Source organism: Pteropus vampyrus, unplaced genomic scaffold, assembly GCF_000151845.1.
Source record: "Pteropus vampyrus isolate Shadow unplaced genomic scaffold, Pvam_2.0 Scaffold383, whole genome shotgun sequence".
NCBI classification, from domain to species: domain Eukaryota; kingdom Metazoa; phylum Chordata; class Mammalia; order Chiroptera; family Pteropodidae; genus Pteropus; species Pteropus vampyrus.
The window spans coordinates 1,636,457-1,658,448 of NW_011889164.1; the positions used below are offsets into that span (position 1 = coordinate 1,636,457).

The 21,992-nt window shown below is 34.0% G+C and overlaps 1 protein-coding gene, 1 non-coding gene and 1 pseudogene across 2 annotated transcripts in view; 1 reads left to right on the forward strand and 2 right to left on the reverse strand.

The window, feature by feature from the left end:
• The window catches only part of FMN2 (formin 2), a 402,924-nt gene that overhangs the window by 32,387 nt on the left and 348,545 nt on the right, over positions 1 to 21,992 (reverse strand). Inside the window, exon 16 of the mRNA XM_011380009.2 lies at positions 622 to 771. Within this exon, the coding sequence (XP_011378311.1) occupies positions 622 to 771 (150 nt within the window). The remainder of the gene's footprint in view (positions 1 to 621; positions 772 to 21,992) is intronic.
• Positions 4,682 to 4,801, forward strand: LOC111731553 (annotated as a pseudogene).
• LOC111731551 lies at positions 17,141 to 17,247 on the reverse strand. The gene has a single exon (XR_002777193.1). It is a non-coding gene; the product is annotated as a U6 spliceosomal RNA (small nuclear RNA).

The following is a 21,992-nucleotide window of genomic DNA, read 5'->3' on the forward strand; positions in this document are numbered from 1 at the left end:
GGAGGGCTAGCTTTCTTCTTGAATTAATATTTAATATGCCCCAATGGAATTGCATAATCGTAGTGATAGAGTTTATTTCATACACTTAAGAGGAGAAATTTCCCTTCATTCATAAAAAGATTCGCTTTAGGAAATGTGATAGAGTTCTGTGAGAACCTTGAAAGATTTTTTTTAAAAAGCATTGATTCACTGTTTCTTGGTGACATTTGAAGAAGCTTTTATACGAACAGTGAAACTTTGACAATATCCCAGGAACTGAGCAAAAACAAAGTAAAACTGACTCTTCTTACCTTGACGGTCTTTGCTCTCGGCCTTTTGCGGTGGGTGCGTTTACTGTCTCGGCAGTGTCGCTGCTCTCGTCACGGAAGCTGTGGTACCAGACGGCGATCCTGGCAAACCCCCATCCCAGCTACTCTCGGCAGCATCACAGCCTCTATGCTGACTCTTTTTACTCAAACTCCACATTTTGCCAAATTTCAGCACCCTCTTGAAGACAAGATACCCCAGGTTGTGAGCCATCTAATTTTTCATTCAGGCTATAAAAGTTGGCAATCCTAGTGGTATCACACCTAATAAAATACCAATTTTAAAATGCCATTGCGCAAATGAAAAAAAACCTACCTCTCTTGTAGAATAAGTTTATTCTCCTTCTTCCAAAAGTCTTTGAAGTCAGAGCTGAATTCATGCCAGATACTGAAAAAAACATTTGGGGACACCTCCTTCTCTCCAAGTTTTGGTTTCATGAAGAAATAGGCTGTAGTCTCCAAAAAGCTGTCAAAGCACACACACACACACACAACAGAGCATAAAAGCTATGATTACTTTCCAATATGAGATTTCTTTCTTCATCCAAATGCTGATTTCATTCATGCACAGTTATTATTACCAAGAGGATGCAAACTCTTCAGGCACCCACAGTAGTTCTCTTATGGTTTCATGTTAGAGTTTTGGATACAGATAGTAGCAGCATCAGCTACTACTCTGTATACTGAGAACTCTCCTTGGTTCAATTCTATTTTCAAAATTAATCGCTATGTGTCCGACATATTTCAGAAATGAACCTGTAGCCAAGCTGAGCCTACTGGGAATGGTGGGTTTGTCTTTCTTTCTACACTCTAAACAAACGAAATATCAGCCATTTGTCCCCAAACCAATATATGTATTGTAGATGTTTATTATATTGCTTACATACTATTTCACTTCCTATATTGCCAAGAGAAAGAAAGCAAAAGTCCTGGGATAATCTGACAGTCTCCCATCAGAGATCATGGTGATATTGTTGAGTGGAGACCAATATGGCAGCCAGGAGTATGACAGCAGATCGACAGTCTTTGGAATGTGCTACTTGGAGGCTGCTTCATATTACGACTACATAAAGCTCAGAAGAGTTTCAAAAGGATTATTTGACATAGAATGTAGAAGTAGTAAATAACAGATCTACAACTTAACAAAAGTCATCCACCCTCATGAACAATGCCCTGAAAAGGACCTGGGCCAGCATGATTTTTGCTCAATTTTGCTTTATTCTGAAGTAAAAATTTCTAAGGCAACTTGATTTTGCCATATTGTGCTGTTTGATTAAAAATATATGTACACCCAGACGCACACTTTCATATTCTGTCATATATTCAGCTTGTCATATAGCTGATTTCAAATTCCTACTATGAAAAAAATATGAAAAACATCTCACTGAGATGAGCATTACAAAATCAGATGTGGAGGGAGAATCTGCTCTGAAGGTAAAGGAGACTGGGCCATCACACATAACATAAAGAACCCCAGGCACCCTGACTGTGGGTCCCCACACGTGGCTCATCTGCTCTGTTTTAACTCTTGCCTTATGGCTGTCTCTGAGCAGCAAAATTCCCAGGGAAACCAGCTTTTAGATTCTGGGGAGAAATAAAAGCACTGATTTGATCCAACGTGTGACTTAAGGAAATAATATATTTCTCTCTTCTTAGCCTAGTAGGAAAAATGACACTATATAGTCAATCCTGAGAGTCAGGCTGTGAAGTAGATATGGTATGTGAGAATTTGTCTGCCACAAGCTATGGTAATGACATTAGAATGTGTCTGCAAAATGTTTTGATGATGTGAAGACTGCCGGGAGAGTAGATGGCAGAGAGTATAGTCTAAAACATATCTGGGTCATATTTTATTAAAAATGATAAAGTACACTCATACTTCCCTCCTGGGAAAACCAGTCATTCTCATTAAATGCCCAAAGACTATTTATGACTTGTATGGCTGAAATTAGGTCAGAAATCCTCTGACTATCCATTTATCCTTTTTCATCATTTCTCTGGTATCCATGATTCATAAAACTGATTATTACAGACCAAGCTATTCCTTTTGGACAGATATATCTAAATTGTAATAGCTGGTTCATTAATTCAGCCACCTTAAAACATTTTGAAAGTTCCATCACAAGGTGGAATGGTGTAAAGGAAAAAATATAGGACTTAGAATAAGAAGACATAGGACACTAAATCCTGATTCCTTGACTAGCTGGTTAATGAGTAAATCATTTAACATCATTGGGACCCAGCTTTTTCATCTGCAAACAAGAGTACCATAAACAACTGTTTTGAAGTTCAATGGAAAAAATAAATTTCCACAGAGTTTATTGAATGTTTTAACACAAGACGAACTTATTTTATATAGCATATTATTTTACATTACATTTATTGTATATTGTACATTAAAGAGATGTAAATATGTATTTCCTAAAAAAGTCTCTAAATTGTAACTAATTCAATTGGGGCTTATTTATAAATAGATACTCATGTGATCATGTTCCCTTTGAGTTACTGGCATGCAGAGAGGCTTCTGATAGTAGTAATAATTATTCTATTAAATTTTCTCTTGGCTTTTTTATAAATTGCCAACATAGCTTTAAGAAGGTAACAACTTTTCATCTTTAGTTTTTTCATCTGTAAAGTGGAGGCTATGCCTGCTTTTCAAGGTTGTTATGAAGAGTAAACGAAAAGCACTTTGCAAATTATAAACCAAAATAGCAATATATGCATTAATTTTATAAGAGGAAAGCATTTTTCACTAAAAGTACTCTTTGAGCAAAACTTTATAAATTTCTAAGACAAATTAGTGTCCTATAAATGACTTATTGATTTATTTATTAAAGCCAATGTATGAAACTGATCGATAGCATGATTCTTAATGAAGAAGAGCTGTGTCCACATTTCTTTGGAAGTGGCTGTGGTTAAAAAAAACCAAAAAAAAAAACCAAAAAAAAAAAACAAGTGTCACTTAAGAGTGTAACAGGAGAGTAAAGAATTATCTGAGGATCACGAGTGCTGTTCCAACTGTGTTCAACCACCTTATTCCCAAAATAAAGTATAAATACTTTTCAAAAATAACCAAGCAAATGATAGGGCAGTAATTTCTACAATTTATCAAAGTGCCTTGTATTACAAAAGCATTTTCAGTTATATAATCCTGTCGAGCATTTGTCGGCATTCAGTTAATTCACTTATATGATACCCATTTAGGTGACAGATGGTAGGAAGAGGTTCCACCCCTTCTGAATCATCTAAATCAGAAACCAGGAGAGTCTCATCCACCATGGAGCAATACAGGATCACTAAAGAGGACAGATGTCTTATCTGGGACCTTCCTTACTACACAGGCTATTCTGAGACTCTCTTGAAATAACCATGGCACACTAGGAGCCAGCAGTAAAAAAGAAGAGTAGTTATAACACTAAGGAACTGCTATAGTCACAATAAGAGACAACACCAGAGAAATCTCTAATATGGATTGTTAAATGGCTCTTTCTGTAAAAGATAAGCATCACATTTTTTTTCACTGCAAACATCACACAGTGTAAATGTACTGTTCTGCAACAGGAAACAAGAGGAGCCACGGAGTTCTGAAAACACGACTTCAGCAGCAGAATTGTTTTGGAACTTCCCTGAATCCCCACATATAGAGAAAGCAACTGAGATATTAAAATCAAAACTCACAGAAAAATACCTAAAAAACCCCACTGTGTTCAATATTCCCATAAAACTCAAAATGCAAATAGGTGAGGCAAACCACTGATAGCCACAGAAGTAATGGGGTACATCATTTGCATAGGAAGAGGCAGAGGGAAACAGCAGGGGACTCCCCTAAAAACTGGAGTTCCCTGAATCACGAACAGTAGTTCTGAAAAGTGTAGGAACCAATCTGAGAACCACTGCTGTAGCTGGAAGGGGTTTTTGCACACCTGAATGCATGGAAGAGAAGATCCACAGTAAGTTTGAAAGGGCTCAGAGCAGTCTGGGATACATGAACTTTTACTAACCAAGAGAAACTCGCTCTTAGGGCACAGTTCTATATTGAGAGAAGATGCTGGGAGTAGAATTCAAATTGTGCAGGATAAATGCAAGGACAAAATGCAGATATATTGGAGGGGAGAAAATTGTAGACAGTATGAGGTCATTTTTTAATCATTTTGCACAAGCAACAAAAGAGGACGTTTCTAAACAGGAAAACTAAAAAGCTATCCTCGTTCATTACTGCCTTCTAAGAAAGTTCAATAAAACTGAATACATGTAAAAAATAAGACAGATTAAAAGACTGCAGTGGAAAAATGCATGCCATTCAAACACTAAGCATAGCAAAGTTGATGTGGTTTTATTTATTATCAGACCAGGCTTCACGAAAAAGAATATTATCTGTCTACGGCCATGCTATCCTGAACAAGCCTGATCCCGTCCGATCTCAGAAGCTAAGCTGGGTTGGGCCTGGTTAGTACTTAGATGGGAGACCACCTTAGGAAGACCAGGTGTTGTAGGCATAAAAAATAAAAACATAAAAGATTGTAAACTGACAAGGTCCTTGCAATCTGTGAGGTCAACCAAGGGTTGCCTCGCCTAAATAAAAAAAAAGGTTATTATCAGAGAATTATTTTATAATGATAAAAATGAAATTTTTAGGAATACATAATAATCCTAAATATGTATGAGTGTAATAAAAGAGCTTCAAAATATATAAAGCAAAATGCTCTTTTCTCAATAACTAACAGAAGCAGAAAAAAAATCACTAAAGATATAGAAGATTTGAATATTTAAACATATTGACCTAATTTACAAAGCATTGTAATCAAAACAGTAGAATACATAAAAGCACATGAAAACATTCACCAACACTGGCTGCATGCTGAGTCACAAAACAAGTTTCAATAAATTTCAAAGGACTGAAATTACCTAGACTATGTTCTCTGACCACAGTGGCTCCAAAGTATATAGTAAAAATAATATATCTAGGAAATCTCCAATTTGAAAATTAAGTAAAACTGTATTAGTAACCAAGGGTCAAAAAAGTAATGAAAAAATTAGAAAATATTTCAAACTGAATAAAAACGAAAACATAAAATTTCAAAATATGGAACCACAGAGGGGAGTATCTTTATCTTTAGATGGATTAGAGAGAAATTTAGAGCTTTAAAATCCTGTATTAGAAAAACGAAGGTCTACAACAATAATGTAGGCATCTAATTCAAGAATCTAAAGAGAAGTAAGTTAAACTCAATTAAGTAGAAGATTGGAAATAATAAAAAGAGTGGAAAACAAAGAAAAAGAAAACAAACCTTACAGAAGATCAGCAAGTCAGTCAGTTTACTGAAAGGTTTAATAAAATTGATAAGCCTCTATCAAAATTGATTTAAAAAGAAAAAGAAAATATAAATTACCAATACCATCGATTAAAGCCAGGTCATTATTACAGTGCATAGAGGCCTTGAAAGTATAATATATTATAAAAAATCTGATGCTAATAAGATTTGGTATCACAGATGGGAAATATACAAATTCCTTAAACAACAAAATTTTCTAAAACTGACAAAAGAATTAGAAAATAAAAACAATCCTATACTTATTTAAGTATTGAAATTATTTTCAAATTTTAAGTTATTTCAAAAAATAAGAAATTATTTTTATAAACTATCAAATTTTAATAGTTATTTCAATAAATAAATGATTTTTTATAAACTAGCAATCATAATTACCTCTTCCCAAATACTTCCAGCCCCAAATTTTCACGGGTAAATTAACAAACATTTGATGAAGAAATAATGCCAATTTGACACTAACTCTTTCAGAAAACAGAATGAGGGCATATTTCCCAACTCATTTTATGAGGCCCCACTACTCTGATGTTGATATCAAAAACCAAAAACATTTTTAAGGAAAAAACACATTTATAGACCAATATCTCTTATAAATACAGGTAAAAAAAACCAAAAAAACAATTCAATAAGACATTAACAAATTGAAGGCAGCGATTTCTAAAATAGATAATACATTATGAATAATCTGTTTATTTCAATAATACAAAGTTTTTTAAAATTAATTTTTATTTTTCAATTACAGTTGATATTCAATGTTATATTAGTAATAGCAAAGTGGTAAGACATTTATGTAATTTACAAAGTAATCCCCCTGCTAAGTCTAGAACTGGCCTGGCACTATACATAGTTATCACAATATTACTGATTATATTCCTTGTGCTGTACTTCACATCCCTATGACTATTTTGTAACTACCAATTTGTTCTCCTTAATCACTTCACCTTTGTCACCCAGCCCTCATCTGGCAATCACTAGTCTGTTCTCTGTATCTATGAGTCTGTTACCCTTTTGTTTATTCATTTATTTTGTTCTTTAGATTTTATATGTAAATAAAATCATATGGTATTTATAATTCTCTATGTCACTTATTTAACTTAGCATCATAAACCCTAGGCCCATCTATACTGTGGAAAATGGTTTTCATTTTTATGGTTGAGTAATATTCCATTATATGTACACATACATATATATATATATATATATATATATATACTGGGCTCATGGATAAGAAGAATCAACATCGATAAAATGTCCATACTACCCTAAGCAGAAAAACATTTTCAAGATTGCTGTGGCTATTTGGGGTCTTTTACAGTTCCATATAAATTTTAGAATTATATGTTCTACTTGTATAAAAAAATGCCATTGGTATTTTGATAGGGATTGAATTAAGTTTATAGACTGCTTAGAGTAGTATGGACTTTTTATTGATGTTAATTTTTCCTGTCCATGATCCCAGTATATGCTTCCACTTATTTGTGTCTTCTTCAATTTCTTCAGTGTCTTATAATTTTCTTAGTACAGGTCTTTTACTTTCTTGGTTAAATTTATTCCTAGGCATATTACTTATTTTTCAAATGTACTTGTAAATGAAATTGTTTTCTAAATTTCTTTTTCTGATAGTTCATTATGGTGTATAAAAATGCAACTAAATTCTGAATATTAATTTTGTATCCTGCTACTTTGCTGAATTCATTTATCAGTTCTAATAGTTTTTTGATGGAATCTCCAGGGTTTTCTACATACAGTCATGTCATCTGCAAATAATGATAGTTTTACTTCTTCCTTTCTAATTTGGATGCCTTTTATTTCCGTTTTTTTTTTTGTCAGACTGCCATGGTAAAAACTTCCTATACTATGTTGAATTAAGTGGCATAATTGGAAATCCTTTGTCATGTTCCTGATCCTAAGGAAAACACTTTTAGCTTTTCCTTATTGAGTATGATGTTAGCTGTAGATTTGTATATACGGCCTTTATTATGGTGAGGTATGTTCCCTCTGTTCCCACTTTGCCGAGAGTTTTTTCAAATCATAAATGGATTTTGTCAAGTGATTTTTCTGCATCTATTGACATGATCATATGCTTTCTTTAGTCTAAGAAAATTTAAAGTTTATTTATTATTTAAATAAATACAGAGGGTGAGAAGAAACTTAAAGGTGATGGATATGTGTATGGCATTGATTGCAGTGATATTTTAACAAGTGTATACTTACCTCCAAACTTACCAAGCTTTATCCATTAAATATGTACAGCTTTTTGCATGTCAATCATACCTCAGTCAAGTGATTTAAAAAAAAAGAAAATAGGATACATTAAACCTAAAACTAGAAGACTGTTCTTTTTAAAAATTTAAGTTCGTGTGCCAAAATTAGATCTTCTTATGCTTATGTTTCTCTATACTTTTTCTTCTCTATGCATTGTCCAGCTCTGTAACAAATATATTTACGTGAACAATATAAATGCTCTTTTTTTTTTCAATATTAGATTCAACATGTGATAAAACAGATATTTTAATCTTTATTAGAGGACAAACTGTAAATTTGATAAACAGGAATCGAATTTTAGTGGTTGGAGTATCTTAGGTTGGAATGTAGAATTGGGAGAATTTTGAGTAGGTAAATATAGGGGTATTAGTGTTTTTTGAAACCTTCCATGGGGGGTCGTCTGTCTTTATTTAGAGAGAGAAAAAAATAGAGATTTACATGTTATTTTAAATTAAAAGATAGATGTATAAAAAACTGAAAGCATCTTAATAAGAAAAAGGTGGTAATGGTTAAAAAAAAAAAATGCCTTAAGACAAAAGTCCTTGTATTTCAGAAAAGAAAATAGAAATAGTCTAAAGTTTGATGAATCAAGAAGGAAAAATAAAACAATATATTTTAGAATTCCATTGAAAATAATCAGAAGAACAAAAATAGAAACTGTTAAATGTTAAATCAGGTGAATGTTACGGGAGGTGGGTCTGAGTCATTTTAATTTTAAGTTAATAGTGTAGTGTAATGGTTTATTTTTTTTTCTTTTTAACATGCATATTATTTTGCACATAACATTTTACTATAATATTTTATAAAGTGAATTCAAAAATTTTTAGGATGAGTTTTCAGTGGAAAAATATGATTTCTATTAAGTATGTCACTTATTTTAAATGACTGCTTGAGCTGTGGTTTTCTTTTGAAAAAATAATATTGACAAGAGTGGCTGTAGAACATATGAAAACACAATCATAAAATATAGGAAAAGATAGATGATAGATAGCTATGAAAAACCTAAATGAGATATATCTATAAAGTTTTGAATATATACTGTGACAGAAATCTTGTTGGTCTTCAGAGTAAGTTTTTCTACAGCATTAAAAATACTTCTCAAATTATTTCACTATTAACTCAGCTAGTGTAATTAAATTAATTTAATTTATAATGCTGAGAAAATAATGTGAATTCAGATATTTCACCAGTAACATAAATGATAAGTAATACATCATAATTGATGTTGTTTTAATTACTTAAAACTGAATGACTTTTCCAATTGCAAAGATCAAATAATTAAAATTCAGCACAAAGTAAAGAAAACCTACTGAGAAAAAAATTATGTCACAGATTTCTTTAACATACTTGTAAAACTCAATAAGACAATTCTTCTTGATCTAACTTTTGTAAAATTGAGTCGACATATATACATATGATTTTTATTAATTAAATATATACAAACTTGTTCCTGCCATTGTGAAATATATTTCACTTTCATCTTTTCTCAGTTCTCTTTATGAGGCCTGAAGACAATGAACAAAGGCCAAGCAAGACACACTGAACAGAACAAGGGTAACATATGAATAGACCTTTGATGAGGATATTTTGTTTCCAAATATTTCTTGGTGAGTAGTCCTATAAAAGCAGATGGCAGGCTGTACTCACAAAGAACTGGGATTTTATGAGTAAAGTATGTTACGATGAATCAAATGTTATTCTTCCTATAAATGAAGAGGTTATTTTACATCTCTGATGAATAATACAGCATACCATATAAAATCAGATTCACTGTTTTGTTCATTTAATTAATACTTATTCAGAGCCTACTAGATGACTAGATTCTGTCCTAAATACTGACTATAAAATTGGTGAACAAAACTCTGACAGTCTATAACTTAGTATGGGGTAACACAAAATAAACAGTTAAATAGATAAATCAATTAATTATAGGTAAAGAAACACATGATGATATATTTCATAAATAATATGAAGAAAACATGTGCTGAAATAGTGAATAATAAGATTGGTGGCCAAGTAAGGCTTTTTTGAGGAGCTATTTAATTTGAACCATGAAAAATGGAGTAAACCTAGCTATGTAAGAAATGAGGGTATGTGGGTGAGTAGAAAATCAATTTTAGGCAGAGGAACAATATATGTAAAAGCTCTATAGTGGGAAATTTGTTCACATTTTTGGTATAGTAAAAAAAATTGAGGGTGAGAATATAACAGTTTTGAAGATTTAAACAAAATATATGAACAGTTGTATAGTGTGTGTGTGTTTAAAGGCTGAGAGTAGTTACAATTAGAGTGTTTCTATTATGATTTTCCCAACTTGGAAATTCTTAGTTTGTTTATTCTTATTTTGAATACACCTAACCACACCACCGTTTCTTTTTCTTATTCTCTGTTAATCATGGGATGGATTTGATTCTTGTAATTGCCATTTATTTTATAATAGGAGGAACCATTAGTTTTAATCAGACATATTTTATGTGCTTTACATGTCATTGTCAGGACAGAGGTTCATTTACAGAATTATTACTTGATGCCTAATACTTTGGAAAATGCCATTGATACATCATAAGTGTAGTGCGGAAGCATCTTTAAGAGCTAAAATAAATGGGAGAACCAAAGAACAAAAATTGTGGGTTGCCTACTGCTTTAGTGCTACTACTGTGGAATTTAATAGAGGCCAGTCATTCACCATGATGATCATATGCATTTTACCCTTCATTTAATTTACGTATCATGTTGATTGACTGGCAGATACTGACCTGCATCCCAAGACTAAATCTTACTTGATCATGGTGTATGATATTTTTAATTGCTGAATTCAGTTTGTTAATATTTTGTTGAGGATTTTTGCATCTATGTTCATCCAGGGATATTGGCCTATAGTTTTCTTTTTTTGTAATTTCTTATTTTGGTTTTGGAATCAGGGTAAAGCTGGCCTCATAAAATGAGCTTGGGAGCCTTCTTTCCTCTTGAATGTTTTAGAATAGTTTGAGAAGGATAGGTGTTAGTTCTTCTTTGAATGTTTAGTGAAATTCACCCCTCTGAATCCATCTAGTCCAGGATTTGTTTGTTGTGAATTTTTTTGATTACTAAATCAATTTCATTTACGGTTATCACTCTGTTCAGATATTTTATTTCTTTTTGATTCAGTCTAGGAAGATTATATATTTCCAGGAATGTATCCATGTCTTCCATGTTGTCCAATTTGTTGGCATATAATTTTCGTAGTGTTTTCTTATAACCCTTTGTATTTCTCTGGTATCAGTTGTTATTTTTCTTTCATTTCTGATTTTATTTATTTGGGTCCTATCTTTTTTCTTTGATGAGACTGGTTAAGGGCTTTTTAATTTCGTTTATCTTTTCAAAGAACCAGCTCTTGGTTTCATTGATCCTTTGTATTTTTTTAAAGATGTTATTTTATTTCTGCTCTGATCTTTATTATTTCCTTCCTTCTACTCACTTTAGGCTTTGTTTGTTGTTCCTTTTCTAGTTCCTTTAGGTGTAAAGTTATATTGCATATTCGAGATATTTCTTGTTTTTTGAGGTTGGCCCAATTTTGGTCTGAATTTTCCTCTTAAGACTCCTTTCACTGTTTTCCATAGATGCAGGGTCAGTGTGTTTTCATTTCTTTTTGTTCAAGATATCTTTTGATTTCTTCCTTAATCTCATTGTTAACCCATTCACTCTTTAGTAGCATGCTATTCAGCCTCCATGTATTTGTGTGTTTTTCAGGTTTCTTCTTGTAACTGATTTCTAGTTTCATACCATTGTGGTTGGAGAAGATGTTTAATATGATTTCAATCTTCTTAAATGTATTGAGACTTGTTTTGTGGCCTAACATGTGGTCTATCCTGGAAAATGTTCCACGTTCTCTTGAAAAGAAGGTATATTCTGCTGCTTTGGGGTCAAAAAATATCAATTACATCCATCTGATCTAATGGGTCACTTAAAGCCACTGTGTCCTTGTTGATTTTCTGTCTGGAAATGTGTCCATTGTTTTCAATATCAGTTGAAATTATGTCAGTCCATATTTGCTTTGTATCTTCTGTGTCTTTGTCTCTTATTATACTCTCCATTTTAAAGTCTATTTTGTCTGATGTAAGTATTGCTACCCCCCATTTATTTTTTTTTCATTTGCATGAGTATCTTTTTCCATCTCATTTTCAGTCTGTGTGTGTCTTTTGAACTGAAGTGGTTCTCTTGCAGTCAGCATGTATGTGGGTCTTGTTTTCTTATCCATTCAGCTACCCTATGTCTTTTGATTGGAGTATTTAACCTTTTTACATTTACAGTGATGATTGATAGGTACATAATTATAGTCATTTTATTATTCATATTTATGTTTTCCCCCTGCACCCACATTTTTCTTCTTAAAGAGTTCTCTTTAACATTTCTTCTAATACTATTTTGGTGTTGATGAACTGCTTTAGCTTTTTCATGTCTGGGAAGTTCTTTATCTCACCTTTGACTTAATCGATGGCCTTGCTGGCTAATCTTGGTTGTAGTTCCTTGTTTTTCATCACTTTGAATATTTTGTGCCAATAACTTCTGGTCTTCAAAGTTTCTGTTGAGAAATCAGCTGACAGTATTATGGGAACTCCCTTAGTTGTAGGTTTGCTCTTCTCTTCCTGTTTTTAAGATTCTCTCTGTCTTTAACCTTTGCCTGTGCTGGGTCTAGAGACACATGGAGAGGCCACACTGTAAACCATGTCCAGCTGCCAGCAATACCAGGCTTGGGTCTGCTTAGCCAAAGGCACAAGGGATCCCAGGGCTTACCATCATCTGCAGGTTGTCCTAAGGCTCAGCTGCTGAAAGAGCCTTGGGCAGTACTCAAGTGGTGTGAAGCGGGGTCTCAGGGAGTGGGGCAAGTGATGTTCACTCAGTTAATGCAACAAAGTTGTTTTAAATTTGAAAAAAAATCAGTCTAATTAGCCAAATAACAGAGTAAAGGAGGAAGACCATATGATCATTTCAATACATGCAGAAAAAGAGTTTGAAAAAAACAAAACAAAACACAACACAAAGGAAAATTCAATATTATGAAAAGGAAAAATTCTCTGCAAGCTAGAAGTAGAAGTAAATTTACACAATTAGATAAATGACATCTACGAAAAACACAGAGCTAACATTATACTCAAAATTATATATGCCATATGATCCCATTTGTATGAAATCCAAGTATATAAAAATTAATCTATGTAGACAGAAATCAGAATAATGATTGTCTTTTCAGAGAGGTGAGGGACAAATAAATTGAGGCAACAAAACTGTTTTAAATCATGTTTGGATGGTAGTTACTCTTGAATTTATTTGCACATTTTATTGTATAAGTTATATCTCAATAAAGGACAAAAGTAAGTAACAAAAACAAAGAGAGAAAAAAATAGAGCAGGACAGAAAGAACAGAAAGAAAATGAAAACGAAGAAAAAAGATTGGGATCAAGCCCTAAACAAAATAGTTAAAAGAAAAAATAACTAGGAGCAATGACTCTATAGACCAATGAAAACACGCCAGAGATATTTCCATGAAATAGATAAAAACTACTGGGTAATATTTAACATATCTTAAAATAAATTAACAAATGATAATGTAAAAAAACAATTAAAAATTTGAAAAACTCAGACATGAGGTGATAGAATTTAGTAAAAAACATAAAATTTAAAATACTTTGTATATGAAGACTGAACTAGAACAGAAGATTTAATAAAAACAACAGAATTTCTTAACAGAAACAGAAGATAAAATGAAAGAAACCTTTAAAAAGCAAAGAGTATATAATATATATTGAAGAAAATAATATAACATACATTGAAGAAAAAAAAGATTTAAGCAAAAGTTACAAGAATAGAAGACAAGAAATTTCATGTATATTATGTGAGCGCCTACAAAAACAACCAAAGCAATGAAACAGAACACATATTAAATAATATGGTTCAAGAACATTTCTCTGAATTAAATAAAAATATTTGAATCTACATGTTGAAAGCGCATGCCAATGATCAACACTGAGACATATTCTAGTAAAACTACTGTATTTAAAAATAAGGAAAAAGAAACACATTTATGTCATCATGCAAAAGGTCCGAGTTCCCTGTAAAGGAAAGAATTTTACTATCATCAAACATTTAGACAGTATCCTATGTTAGAAGATAATAGAATACCATATTTAAGACACCAAAGACACAAAGTGTGAGCCAAACATTTATAGCTAAATCAAACTGACTTTTGAGTATGAAAGGCACAGTAAAACTGTTTTTTTTAGTAGGAAATAATTCAAGGAATACTGTTCTAATGACCAATTAATGAAGAATCTACTAGCAAATAAGATTCAGAAAATCAAGATGGCAGAAGAGATACTGATGTTAAGTAAGGACTGGCAAATCAGGATTCTTAATATGGAAAAAGACACACAGTTGTTGAATCCTATAAGAACTCTGTCCTCATTTTGAATTGGAAGTGTTAGTATAAACTAAAAATGTATTTTAATTCTAGCTCTGTCTACTAAAAAGTCTAGTCATAATATTAATTCAATAGCAATGAATAATACCAGAACCCAGACTGTGATCTCCAAAGTCCATTCTAAATAATGGACCAAATGCTGCTTGGAGCAATGGCTCAATCCATGTCTGAGGAAAAAAATGTACAAATGAACCTGGATTGTCTTATAAAGGAAGATAGCAAAGAAGGTCATGTCGAAAGAACTCACAATGGAAGTTAAATATAGAACATTTTGTACATCAGTAAGAATAATAACTGTAAAGGACTGAAACATATCAAAATATGTTTAATTCAATGAGCTCATTACAATGCTTTAAAAAATACCTATCCGCCTGCTAGAGAACTACCTCATTATTTTGAAAACTGGAAAGCTAAGAGAAAGAATCATTCATTTCCTATGTGAACCATACCATTGAATAAGTCCATGCCAAATGAGAAAGTTTTTCTTTAATAACAGAGAAAATGACCAGAAATGTCACCATTTTACACTTTCTTATCAATTAATGCATCTAGACATTTATTGTCAAAGGCTGGTAATATCACAAAAAGAGACAGCCGAACATGATGTACTTCTGCTTTGTAGAGCATAGCTATGAAGTGACTGTGCCAAAATAGTCTAACGTGAAAGTGATCAGGCTTCTAGAGCTATTTACCAATCTGCAAGAAATGTAGGACAGGGGATCATGTTAACTTGTACCAAATGGATAAAAATGAGGAAATCCAAACTTTGGAGAAACTCTATAGTATTATTATAGACTAAATGTTTGTGTTCAAAAAATTAATATACTGAAGCCCTAATGTTCAGTGTAATGGTATTTGGAGGTGGGATCTTTTGGAGATAATTAGGTTTAAGTTAGGTCTTGCGAGTGGAGCCCCAAAAATGAGATTAACACTCTTATAAGAAAAGGAAAAAAACTGGAGCCCCTCCCCCCACCTCTCTGTTTCTGCCAGGTAAGGACACAACAAGTGGCAGCTATCTGAAAGCCAGGAAGAGGTGTCACTAGACACCAAATCTACTAGACCTCTCAGCCTGCAGGACTGTGAGAAATAAATGTTTATTATTTAAGCCACCCAGTCTATATTGCATTATAGTAGCCAGAACTACTAAGTCAAAGACAAAAGAATTAGTTTTTTCAATAAATAAATTTCAAGGGGAAAAAGTACTAGAGGAAAATCTATCAGAAAAACTTAAAAAGAGATACTGTCTAATTATAATAGTTGGAATTTCTTTCCATTCTACTTCAAATAAACTCTAACAAATAGAAACATTTATAACAGATGTGAACTAACTGGACATCTGAACAAAGTGAGTATTTGGTGACATTAGGGCATGATGATAATTATTTTTAAGGGTAGAATTGATTATGTTTATTTTTAAAGGGGATCCTTGAGAGAGAATACTAAAATTTATATTGATAAAATTATATCTTTTGAGGATTTTCTCTAAAAATAATACTGGAGAGGGCAAGTGCATAGGGGTATAAGTGAAACCAGGGGTTCCCAACCCTTGGGCTATGGGCCGGTACTGGTCTATGGCCTGTTAGGAACCAGGTCGCATAGCAGGAGGTGGACGGCAGGCAAGCAAGTAAAGTTTCATCTGTATTTGCAGCCGCTCCCCAGCACTAGCATCACCGCCTCAGCTCCACCTCAGATCATCAGCCATTAGATTCTCGCAGGAGCACCAGTCTCTGGGGTCAAAAAGGTTGGGGACTTCTGGGTGAAACCAAATTGATTATAAATTGATAATTGTTGAAGTTAGGCAATATGTACATGGTGGATCATTGCATATTCTATTTACTTTTCACATATTTTAACTTTTTCATAATAAAGAATTTTTAAAATTTCAAATGTATACATACACAGGTTAGTCCAAAGAAGCAATGGCTACAAGCATCTTTTAAAATAGCATTCCAGAAATAATTTTTAAATGCTAGAACATTACTTGGAAGACCTCTTCTGGATACTGTTTTTGCCTCTGAATATGTTCCACAGATAATAAAAATAGACAGCTTTGATTTCCTTATTTGAAAAGGGGCCATGCCACAAAATGAAAATTATATTCTTTTAAACTTCTCATCTGTTTTTGAGGCAGGCTTTGTCTGGGAACTGTACACTTAAAGAATGACTCAAAACTTAGTTTTTATTACAACCAAAGAAGGTGCTAGTAATTATCCTAAAATAGCATTTTCTTGCCACAAGTTATGATTTGTATGGAGAAGCACGTTCTCTGCAAATGAAATATTTTAAAAATATTATATTGCCTGCTATCACTATCAGTTATTTCCCATCTATGAACAGAATTTAGCCTCGGCCAAGCACTATACAAAACCTTGAATTTAAGCCCAAACGTGTTGGTGGCATCTACTCTGCAGAGTTGTGGATAAGGGCACTGCCTCTTTCCTTTAATTCACCACTGAGCAGGTATGCCAGGCACCACAAATGGCAGAGCAAACATAATAAATGCAACAGCTATTCAGTTACTTCCTTGAAGAACATTTCTACTGGCTTAAGAACACAGAGGCAAGGTGCTGAACAAAGCGACTGGCCATGTACATGTCGGGTTTACAGGCTGCCGGACACTGACCACTGCTCTCGGAATTGGGTCGCCATTTGAACAGCTGCTCTGCTATCACATGAAGGATTCAAGAATGGTAAACTCTTCCATGATAATGTCCAGGTGTTTACTCTTCAACAACCTGAAAGCCTAGCTAAACCAACACGAGAGAGGGCTTTAAATTTTTTCTTTTTTTAATATGGAATGCTTCACAAATTTGCATGTTATTCCTATGCAGGGGCCATGCTAACATTCTTTGTATCGTTGGAATTTTAATGTACGTGCTGCCCAAGCGAGCACAAGAGAGGACTTTTTGATGTGTGGCAGATCATTCTAGAAATGATTCTGGTTATAGAAAAAAAGTACGTATCCACAAAAGCAGTCTGGGGTGAGGAATTTAAAGATGGGCTGATCTCCAGAATCTTCAGCAGTTTTACTTTACTTTTTATTGGCTGATGTAAGAGACTCTCCACTCCAATCAGAGTAACAGCAGCATGGCATCTTCACCCGCTGGCTTCTTGCTCCCCTCGGTCTGGCCCTAAGGGCCTGACATTCCGACTCTGCACTTGTTTTTCATCTGCCTGGAATCTTCTTCACCCAAGCATCCACATGGTTGCCTCGAACACTACTCTCTCAGTAAGACTGTCCATGAAAAGGCAGAGGAAAATTGCAACATTGGACTCCCCTAATATTCCTGCTTGATTTTTCTGCACAGCACTCTGTGCGACCAGAAACATTAGAGAATTTGTCTGCTTGTTGACTGTTGGTTTTCCTCTGCTGTAATTCACCCTCTCTGAGTTATTTTTATCTTTTATGTTCACTGCTTTTATCCTCAGCACCTGAAGAGTGTCTGGCACACAGGAATTGTTGAATAAATATTTGCTTAAAGACTGATTTCTGCTGAAGAACTAAACTAGACACTTCTGGGGAAAAAAAATCCTGGTTTCCAGGAATTCTGCAGTGGAATGAATCTGTTAGGTCTTTGATAGCCTAAAGTTTGAAGACAAGGGCCTTAAATCTGAAGGACCAAGATTTAGTTCTGGCTCCACCCAGAGTGGACCTGAGTTGACCCAATTAACTTCTCTAAGTTCTGTCACCTCATTTGTAAAATGAGAATGACGATGCTTCCTACCTAATCAGACTCTTGTGAGGTTTAAATGAGATCAAGTATGTAACATAGTTCATGAAGTTGCCAGGCACATGACGAGATCCATAAGTGATGGTTTTGTTGTCACTGGCAGAGACAGCACAGCACGACAGGTCCCTCTCGAGTCGTCATGGTGTGTTCGGAGTGTAAAAAGCCCTGGCATTTATCCCTTGTACAGAAAAGTTAAGGTAAGTGATTCACTTCTTTTTTTCTCTATACGCCCACATAATTATGAGACAACACAAGACCTTTAGAAAAATTAAAACTGATGTCCATATGCCATTCTCTTTGGGGACAGCAGAGTAGCAGCAGAGTGGCTTAATTGCCCCTACCCATTCCTCCCTATTCATCTATGCAGTTTATCTTACTTGGCTCAGAAAAAAGTTTACAGTAACTCTTGCCAAGAGAATTCCTCTCACTTCATTTGTGTAGAAAGAAAAATATATCCTTTTACCCTGGTATCATATAAGAGATGAACAATCACAAATTATATCCTTTATTCTTGACTTGATTTCATATGACCATTTCATACTCCGTAACATATAGTTCATATACATGAACACACACAAACATGCGCGTGAGCACACACAGAGCTTTTTGGCACCCAGTTAACAAACAAATCACAGTCAACAGCTAAGCTAAGAGGTCTGCTGAAAGAAGTGAATCCATTTAATTCAACTTCCTCTTCCTTCTACCACAAATATAGCTGTAGTTATCAGTAAAGCTAATCCAACAATTCAGATCTGAGTTGCTATTCTTATGTTCTGCTGCCTCTCCAAGCTCTGTGCAGACAGGTTGAGCCCATTTATTAATTTCTCTCTGATGCTAATGGGACTAAAGTCCTTCCTTTCTGACTCAATTGCCAAGGTGCAGTTCAGACTATTTTGAACTATTGCCTTGTTTGTGTTGGTGGGTGGAAGTGAAGGGTCTGATGAGGTAGCTTCTTATATACTCTCTGTGATCAAAGGAGCCTTTCAGAGACTTAGCAATTAAGTCTGGACCAATCTAAATGGGCCTGGGCTGCCTTCCTCTCTGTTTCCTCTGTGAATGACTGTCCCTCTATCTCTTCTCAACATCATCGTCCTTTTGGAGTATAGCAAAAATGTCAGGTACAAAATGAGAGTTTATACCCAGTATAAGAATTGCACATATGTAAGTTAATTTAGTTCATATACGCAGAACCAAAAACGCAAAGCATCTCAGTGTTAAACAAGAGCATAATAGTTTAAATGAACTGTCCAGGATCATCATCATACATCTTCCTTTGCTTTTGCCATTTTTATTATGCAATGTTGATTTTGTAATATTATTCTTCAGAACAAACTAAAATCTCAGGAGAAAAATCTATTTTCAGTTAAAGCCTTCTACAAATAACTGCAATATCTGGTATACTAAATCATCACCTTCATTTCATCTCCTTCCTCCACCCCTTGTAAGAACTTTTATGAAGTATAACAAATTTTATTACTTCAATAAGGAAGAATAAATCTTTTTCATTCATTATTAAAAGGTCTTTGAGGGGTCTCCCACATCTAAAAAACACAAAAAATAATCTTATGCCAACCATTTTGCTCCAGGCAATGGAAGATCAGAGAAATTCAGACTGGTAGGAGGACAAACCAGTATTTTTTTTTCTTAAAATGAAAAAGGTAATTGTGATCTCGAAACGACCAACTGCTCTTAGAAGAAAAGGTAATTCAACATAAGAGCAACTATCAGCTCATACAAAACATAGAAGAAAAGCTTAAGAATCTAAGTGACACATTCAAGCAGGATTGGCCCTGAGGAGACAATGTAAGGTGAGATTCATGCTGAGCCCTAAAACTAAGGACCGGACAGTAACTGTGGTCAACAACGTTAAGACGGTTACTGTTCTCCCATCTCCTATGGCTTATATGTATATTCCAGATTTGCTTCTAAGTTGACCTCCATTCTTTCCTCATCTTGAATTCTACCTTTCATAAAAATCTCACTTTACTAATTTACATATTTTTCACCTCTCTAAAATTTATTCTCTATATATCACCCTATCATTGTACCTTTATCTCCAAGGGAGAAAATAGTCATCACCTCTAAATCAATTCTACACTGTTTGCCTGCATGTTCTTTATCCTACCTATAACAACGTCCTTTAGAAAAGTATCAAATCCATTGTTTCTTATTTCCAACATCTAAAATCTCTTACAATTGGCTTATTCTCCTGATCCTAGAAGCATATACAAATTATGTCATTCAAAAATATTTCTCTCAGCCATGCATACCCATTGAAAGACACCATTATTTATATACAGTTGGTTTATAATTCAGTGCTTCTGTGTCCTCGCTCATTTTGAAATCTGGCTTCAGAGACCACCTTCCACTATTTTTCTCTCAAGAGTCCCTGAATTAAATCTGTAGCTTATATCAATTTTCATCCTATGTATTTAAATAATGGAACCTTACTGTGCTGCTTATTTGAACCTGAAAATTAGAAATCATTAACAGAGCTTTTCTTTGACTCCTTTAGGTTACACCTGTGCTAGTAGAATTAAATCTATTACTTCCATTTTCCCTTCAAGAAACTCAATTATGGGAGCTTTGGCTCCTTCATAGCTTTCTATTAATATTAGATTTACAGAAATGTTGAAAAAATAATATAGAGAATTCCCATATAGCCGTCACGCAGCTTCTACTAATATTAACATCTTACATAATCACAGTACATTTGTCAAAGCTAAGAAATTAACATTGGTACCATAAAAGTGAAGGAATTTTCTTGGCAGGAGCTACTGTAAACTTTCTTTGGAGAAGCGAGATAAACTGCATTGATGAGTAGGGGGAAATGAGTAACAGTTTTTAACTCACTCTGGTGCTGGCCTGCTGTCCCCCAAAACAGTGATCCCCAACCTTTTGACACCAGAGACTGGTGCTCCTCTAAGATTTGAATGCCTGATGATCTGAGGCGGAGCTGAGGCGGTGATGCTAGGGCTGGGGAGCGGCTGCAAATATAGATGAAGCTTCGCTCACTCACTCGTTGCTCGCCTCCTGCTGTGTGGCCCGGTTCCTAACAGGCCACGGACAGGTACTGGTCCATGGCTTGGGGCTTGGAGACCCCTGCCGTAAGAGACTGACATCTGACATCAGTTTTAATTTATATAAAAGTCCTGTGTTAGCTCATGATTATGTGGGGGTAAGAGAAAGAGGGAAAGAAATTAAATCATACCAGGTATGCTCTCTGACCACAATGGAATTAAATTAGAAACCAATAACAGAATGATTAACAGAGAAATTTGTAAATCATTTCTAAGTAAATAATAGGTCAGAGAGATTCTCTCAAGAGAAATTAAAAATTTTTTGAATTGAAAATACAATATATCAAAATTGTCAGATGCAGTTAAAGCAGAACTTAGATGAAAATTTATAGCATAAAATGGTCACATTAGGAAAAAAGAAAGTTCTAAGATCAATAACATAAGATTCCACCTTAGAGAACTAAGGTAAAAAGTGCAATTTAACTCTAAAGTAAGCAGCAGCAAAATAAATAATAAAAATTAGAGCATAAATAAATAAAATTGAAAACAGGAAAAGTAGATCTTACATTAAATGAATGAATGAATGAAGTGGCATTTAAGGTAAAATGAGGCCATAAGGATAGACTCCAATCCAATATAACTGGTATCCTTATGGAAATAGAACAGGCATACAAAGAGGGAAGAAGAGAAAAAGGATATAGCTAAGATCTTAGAAAGGGAAGCAGTTATTATGCATACAGATGAGAGAAAGAGAGACAGAGGAGAAGAAAAGGAAGAGGAGAAGAAGAATAAGAGGAGGAAGAGGAAGAAGAGGAAGAAGAAGACGAAAACGACAAATTAATAATATAAAAAATAAAAGAATTATCATAACTAATCCCAAAGACATT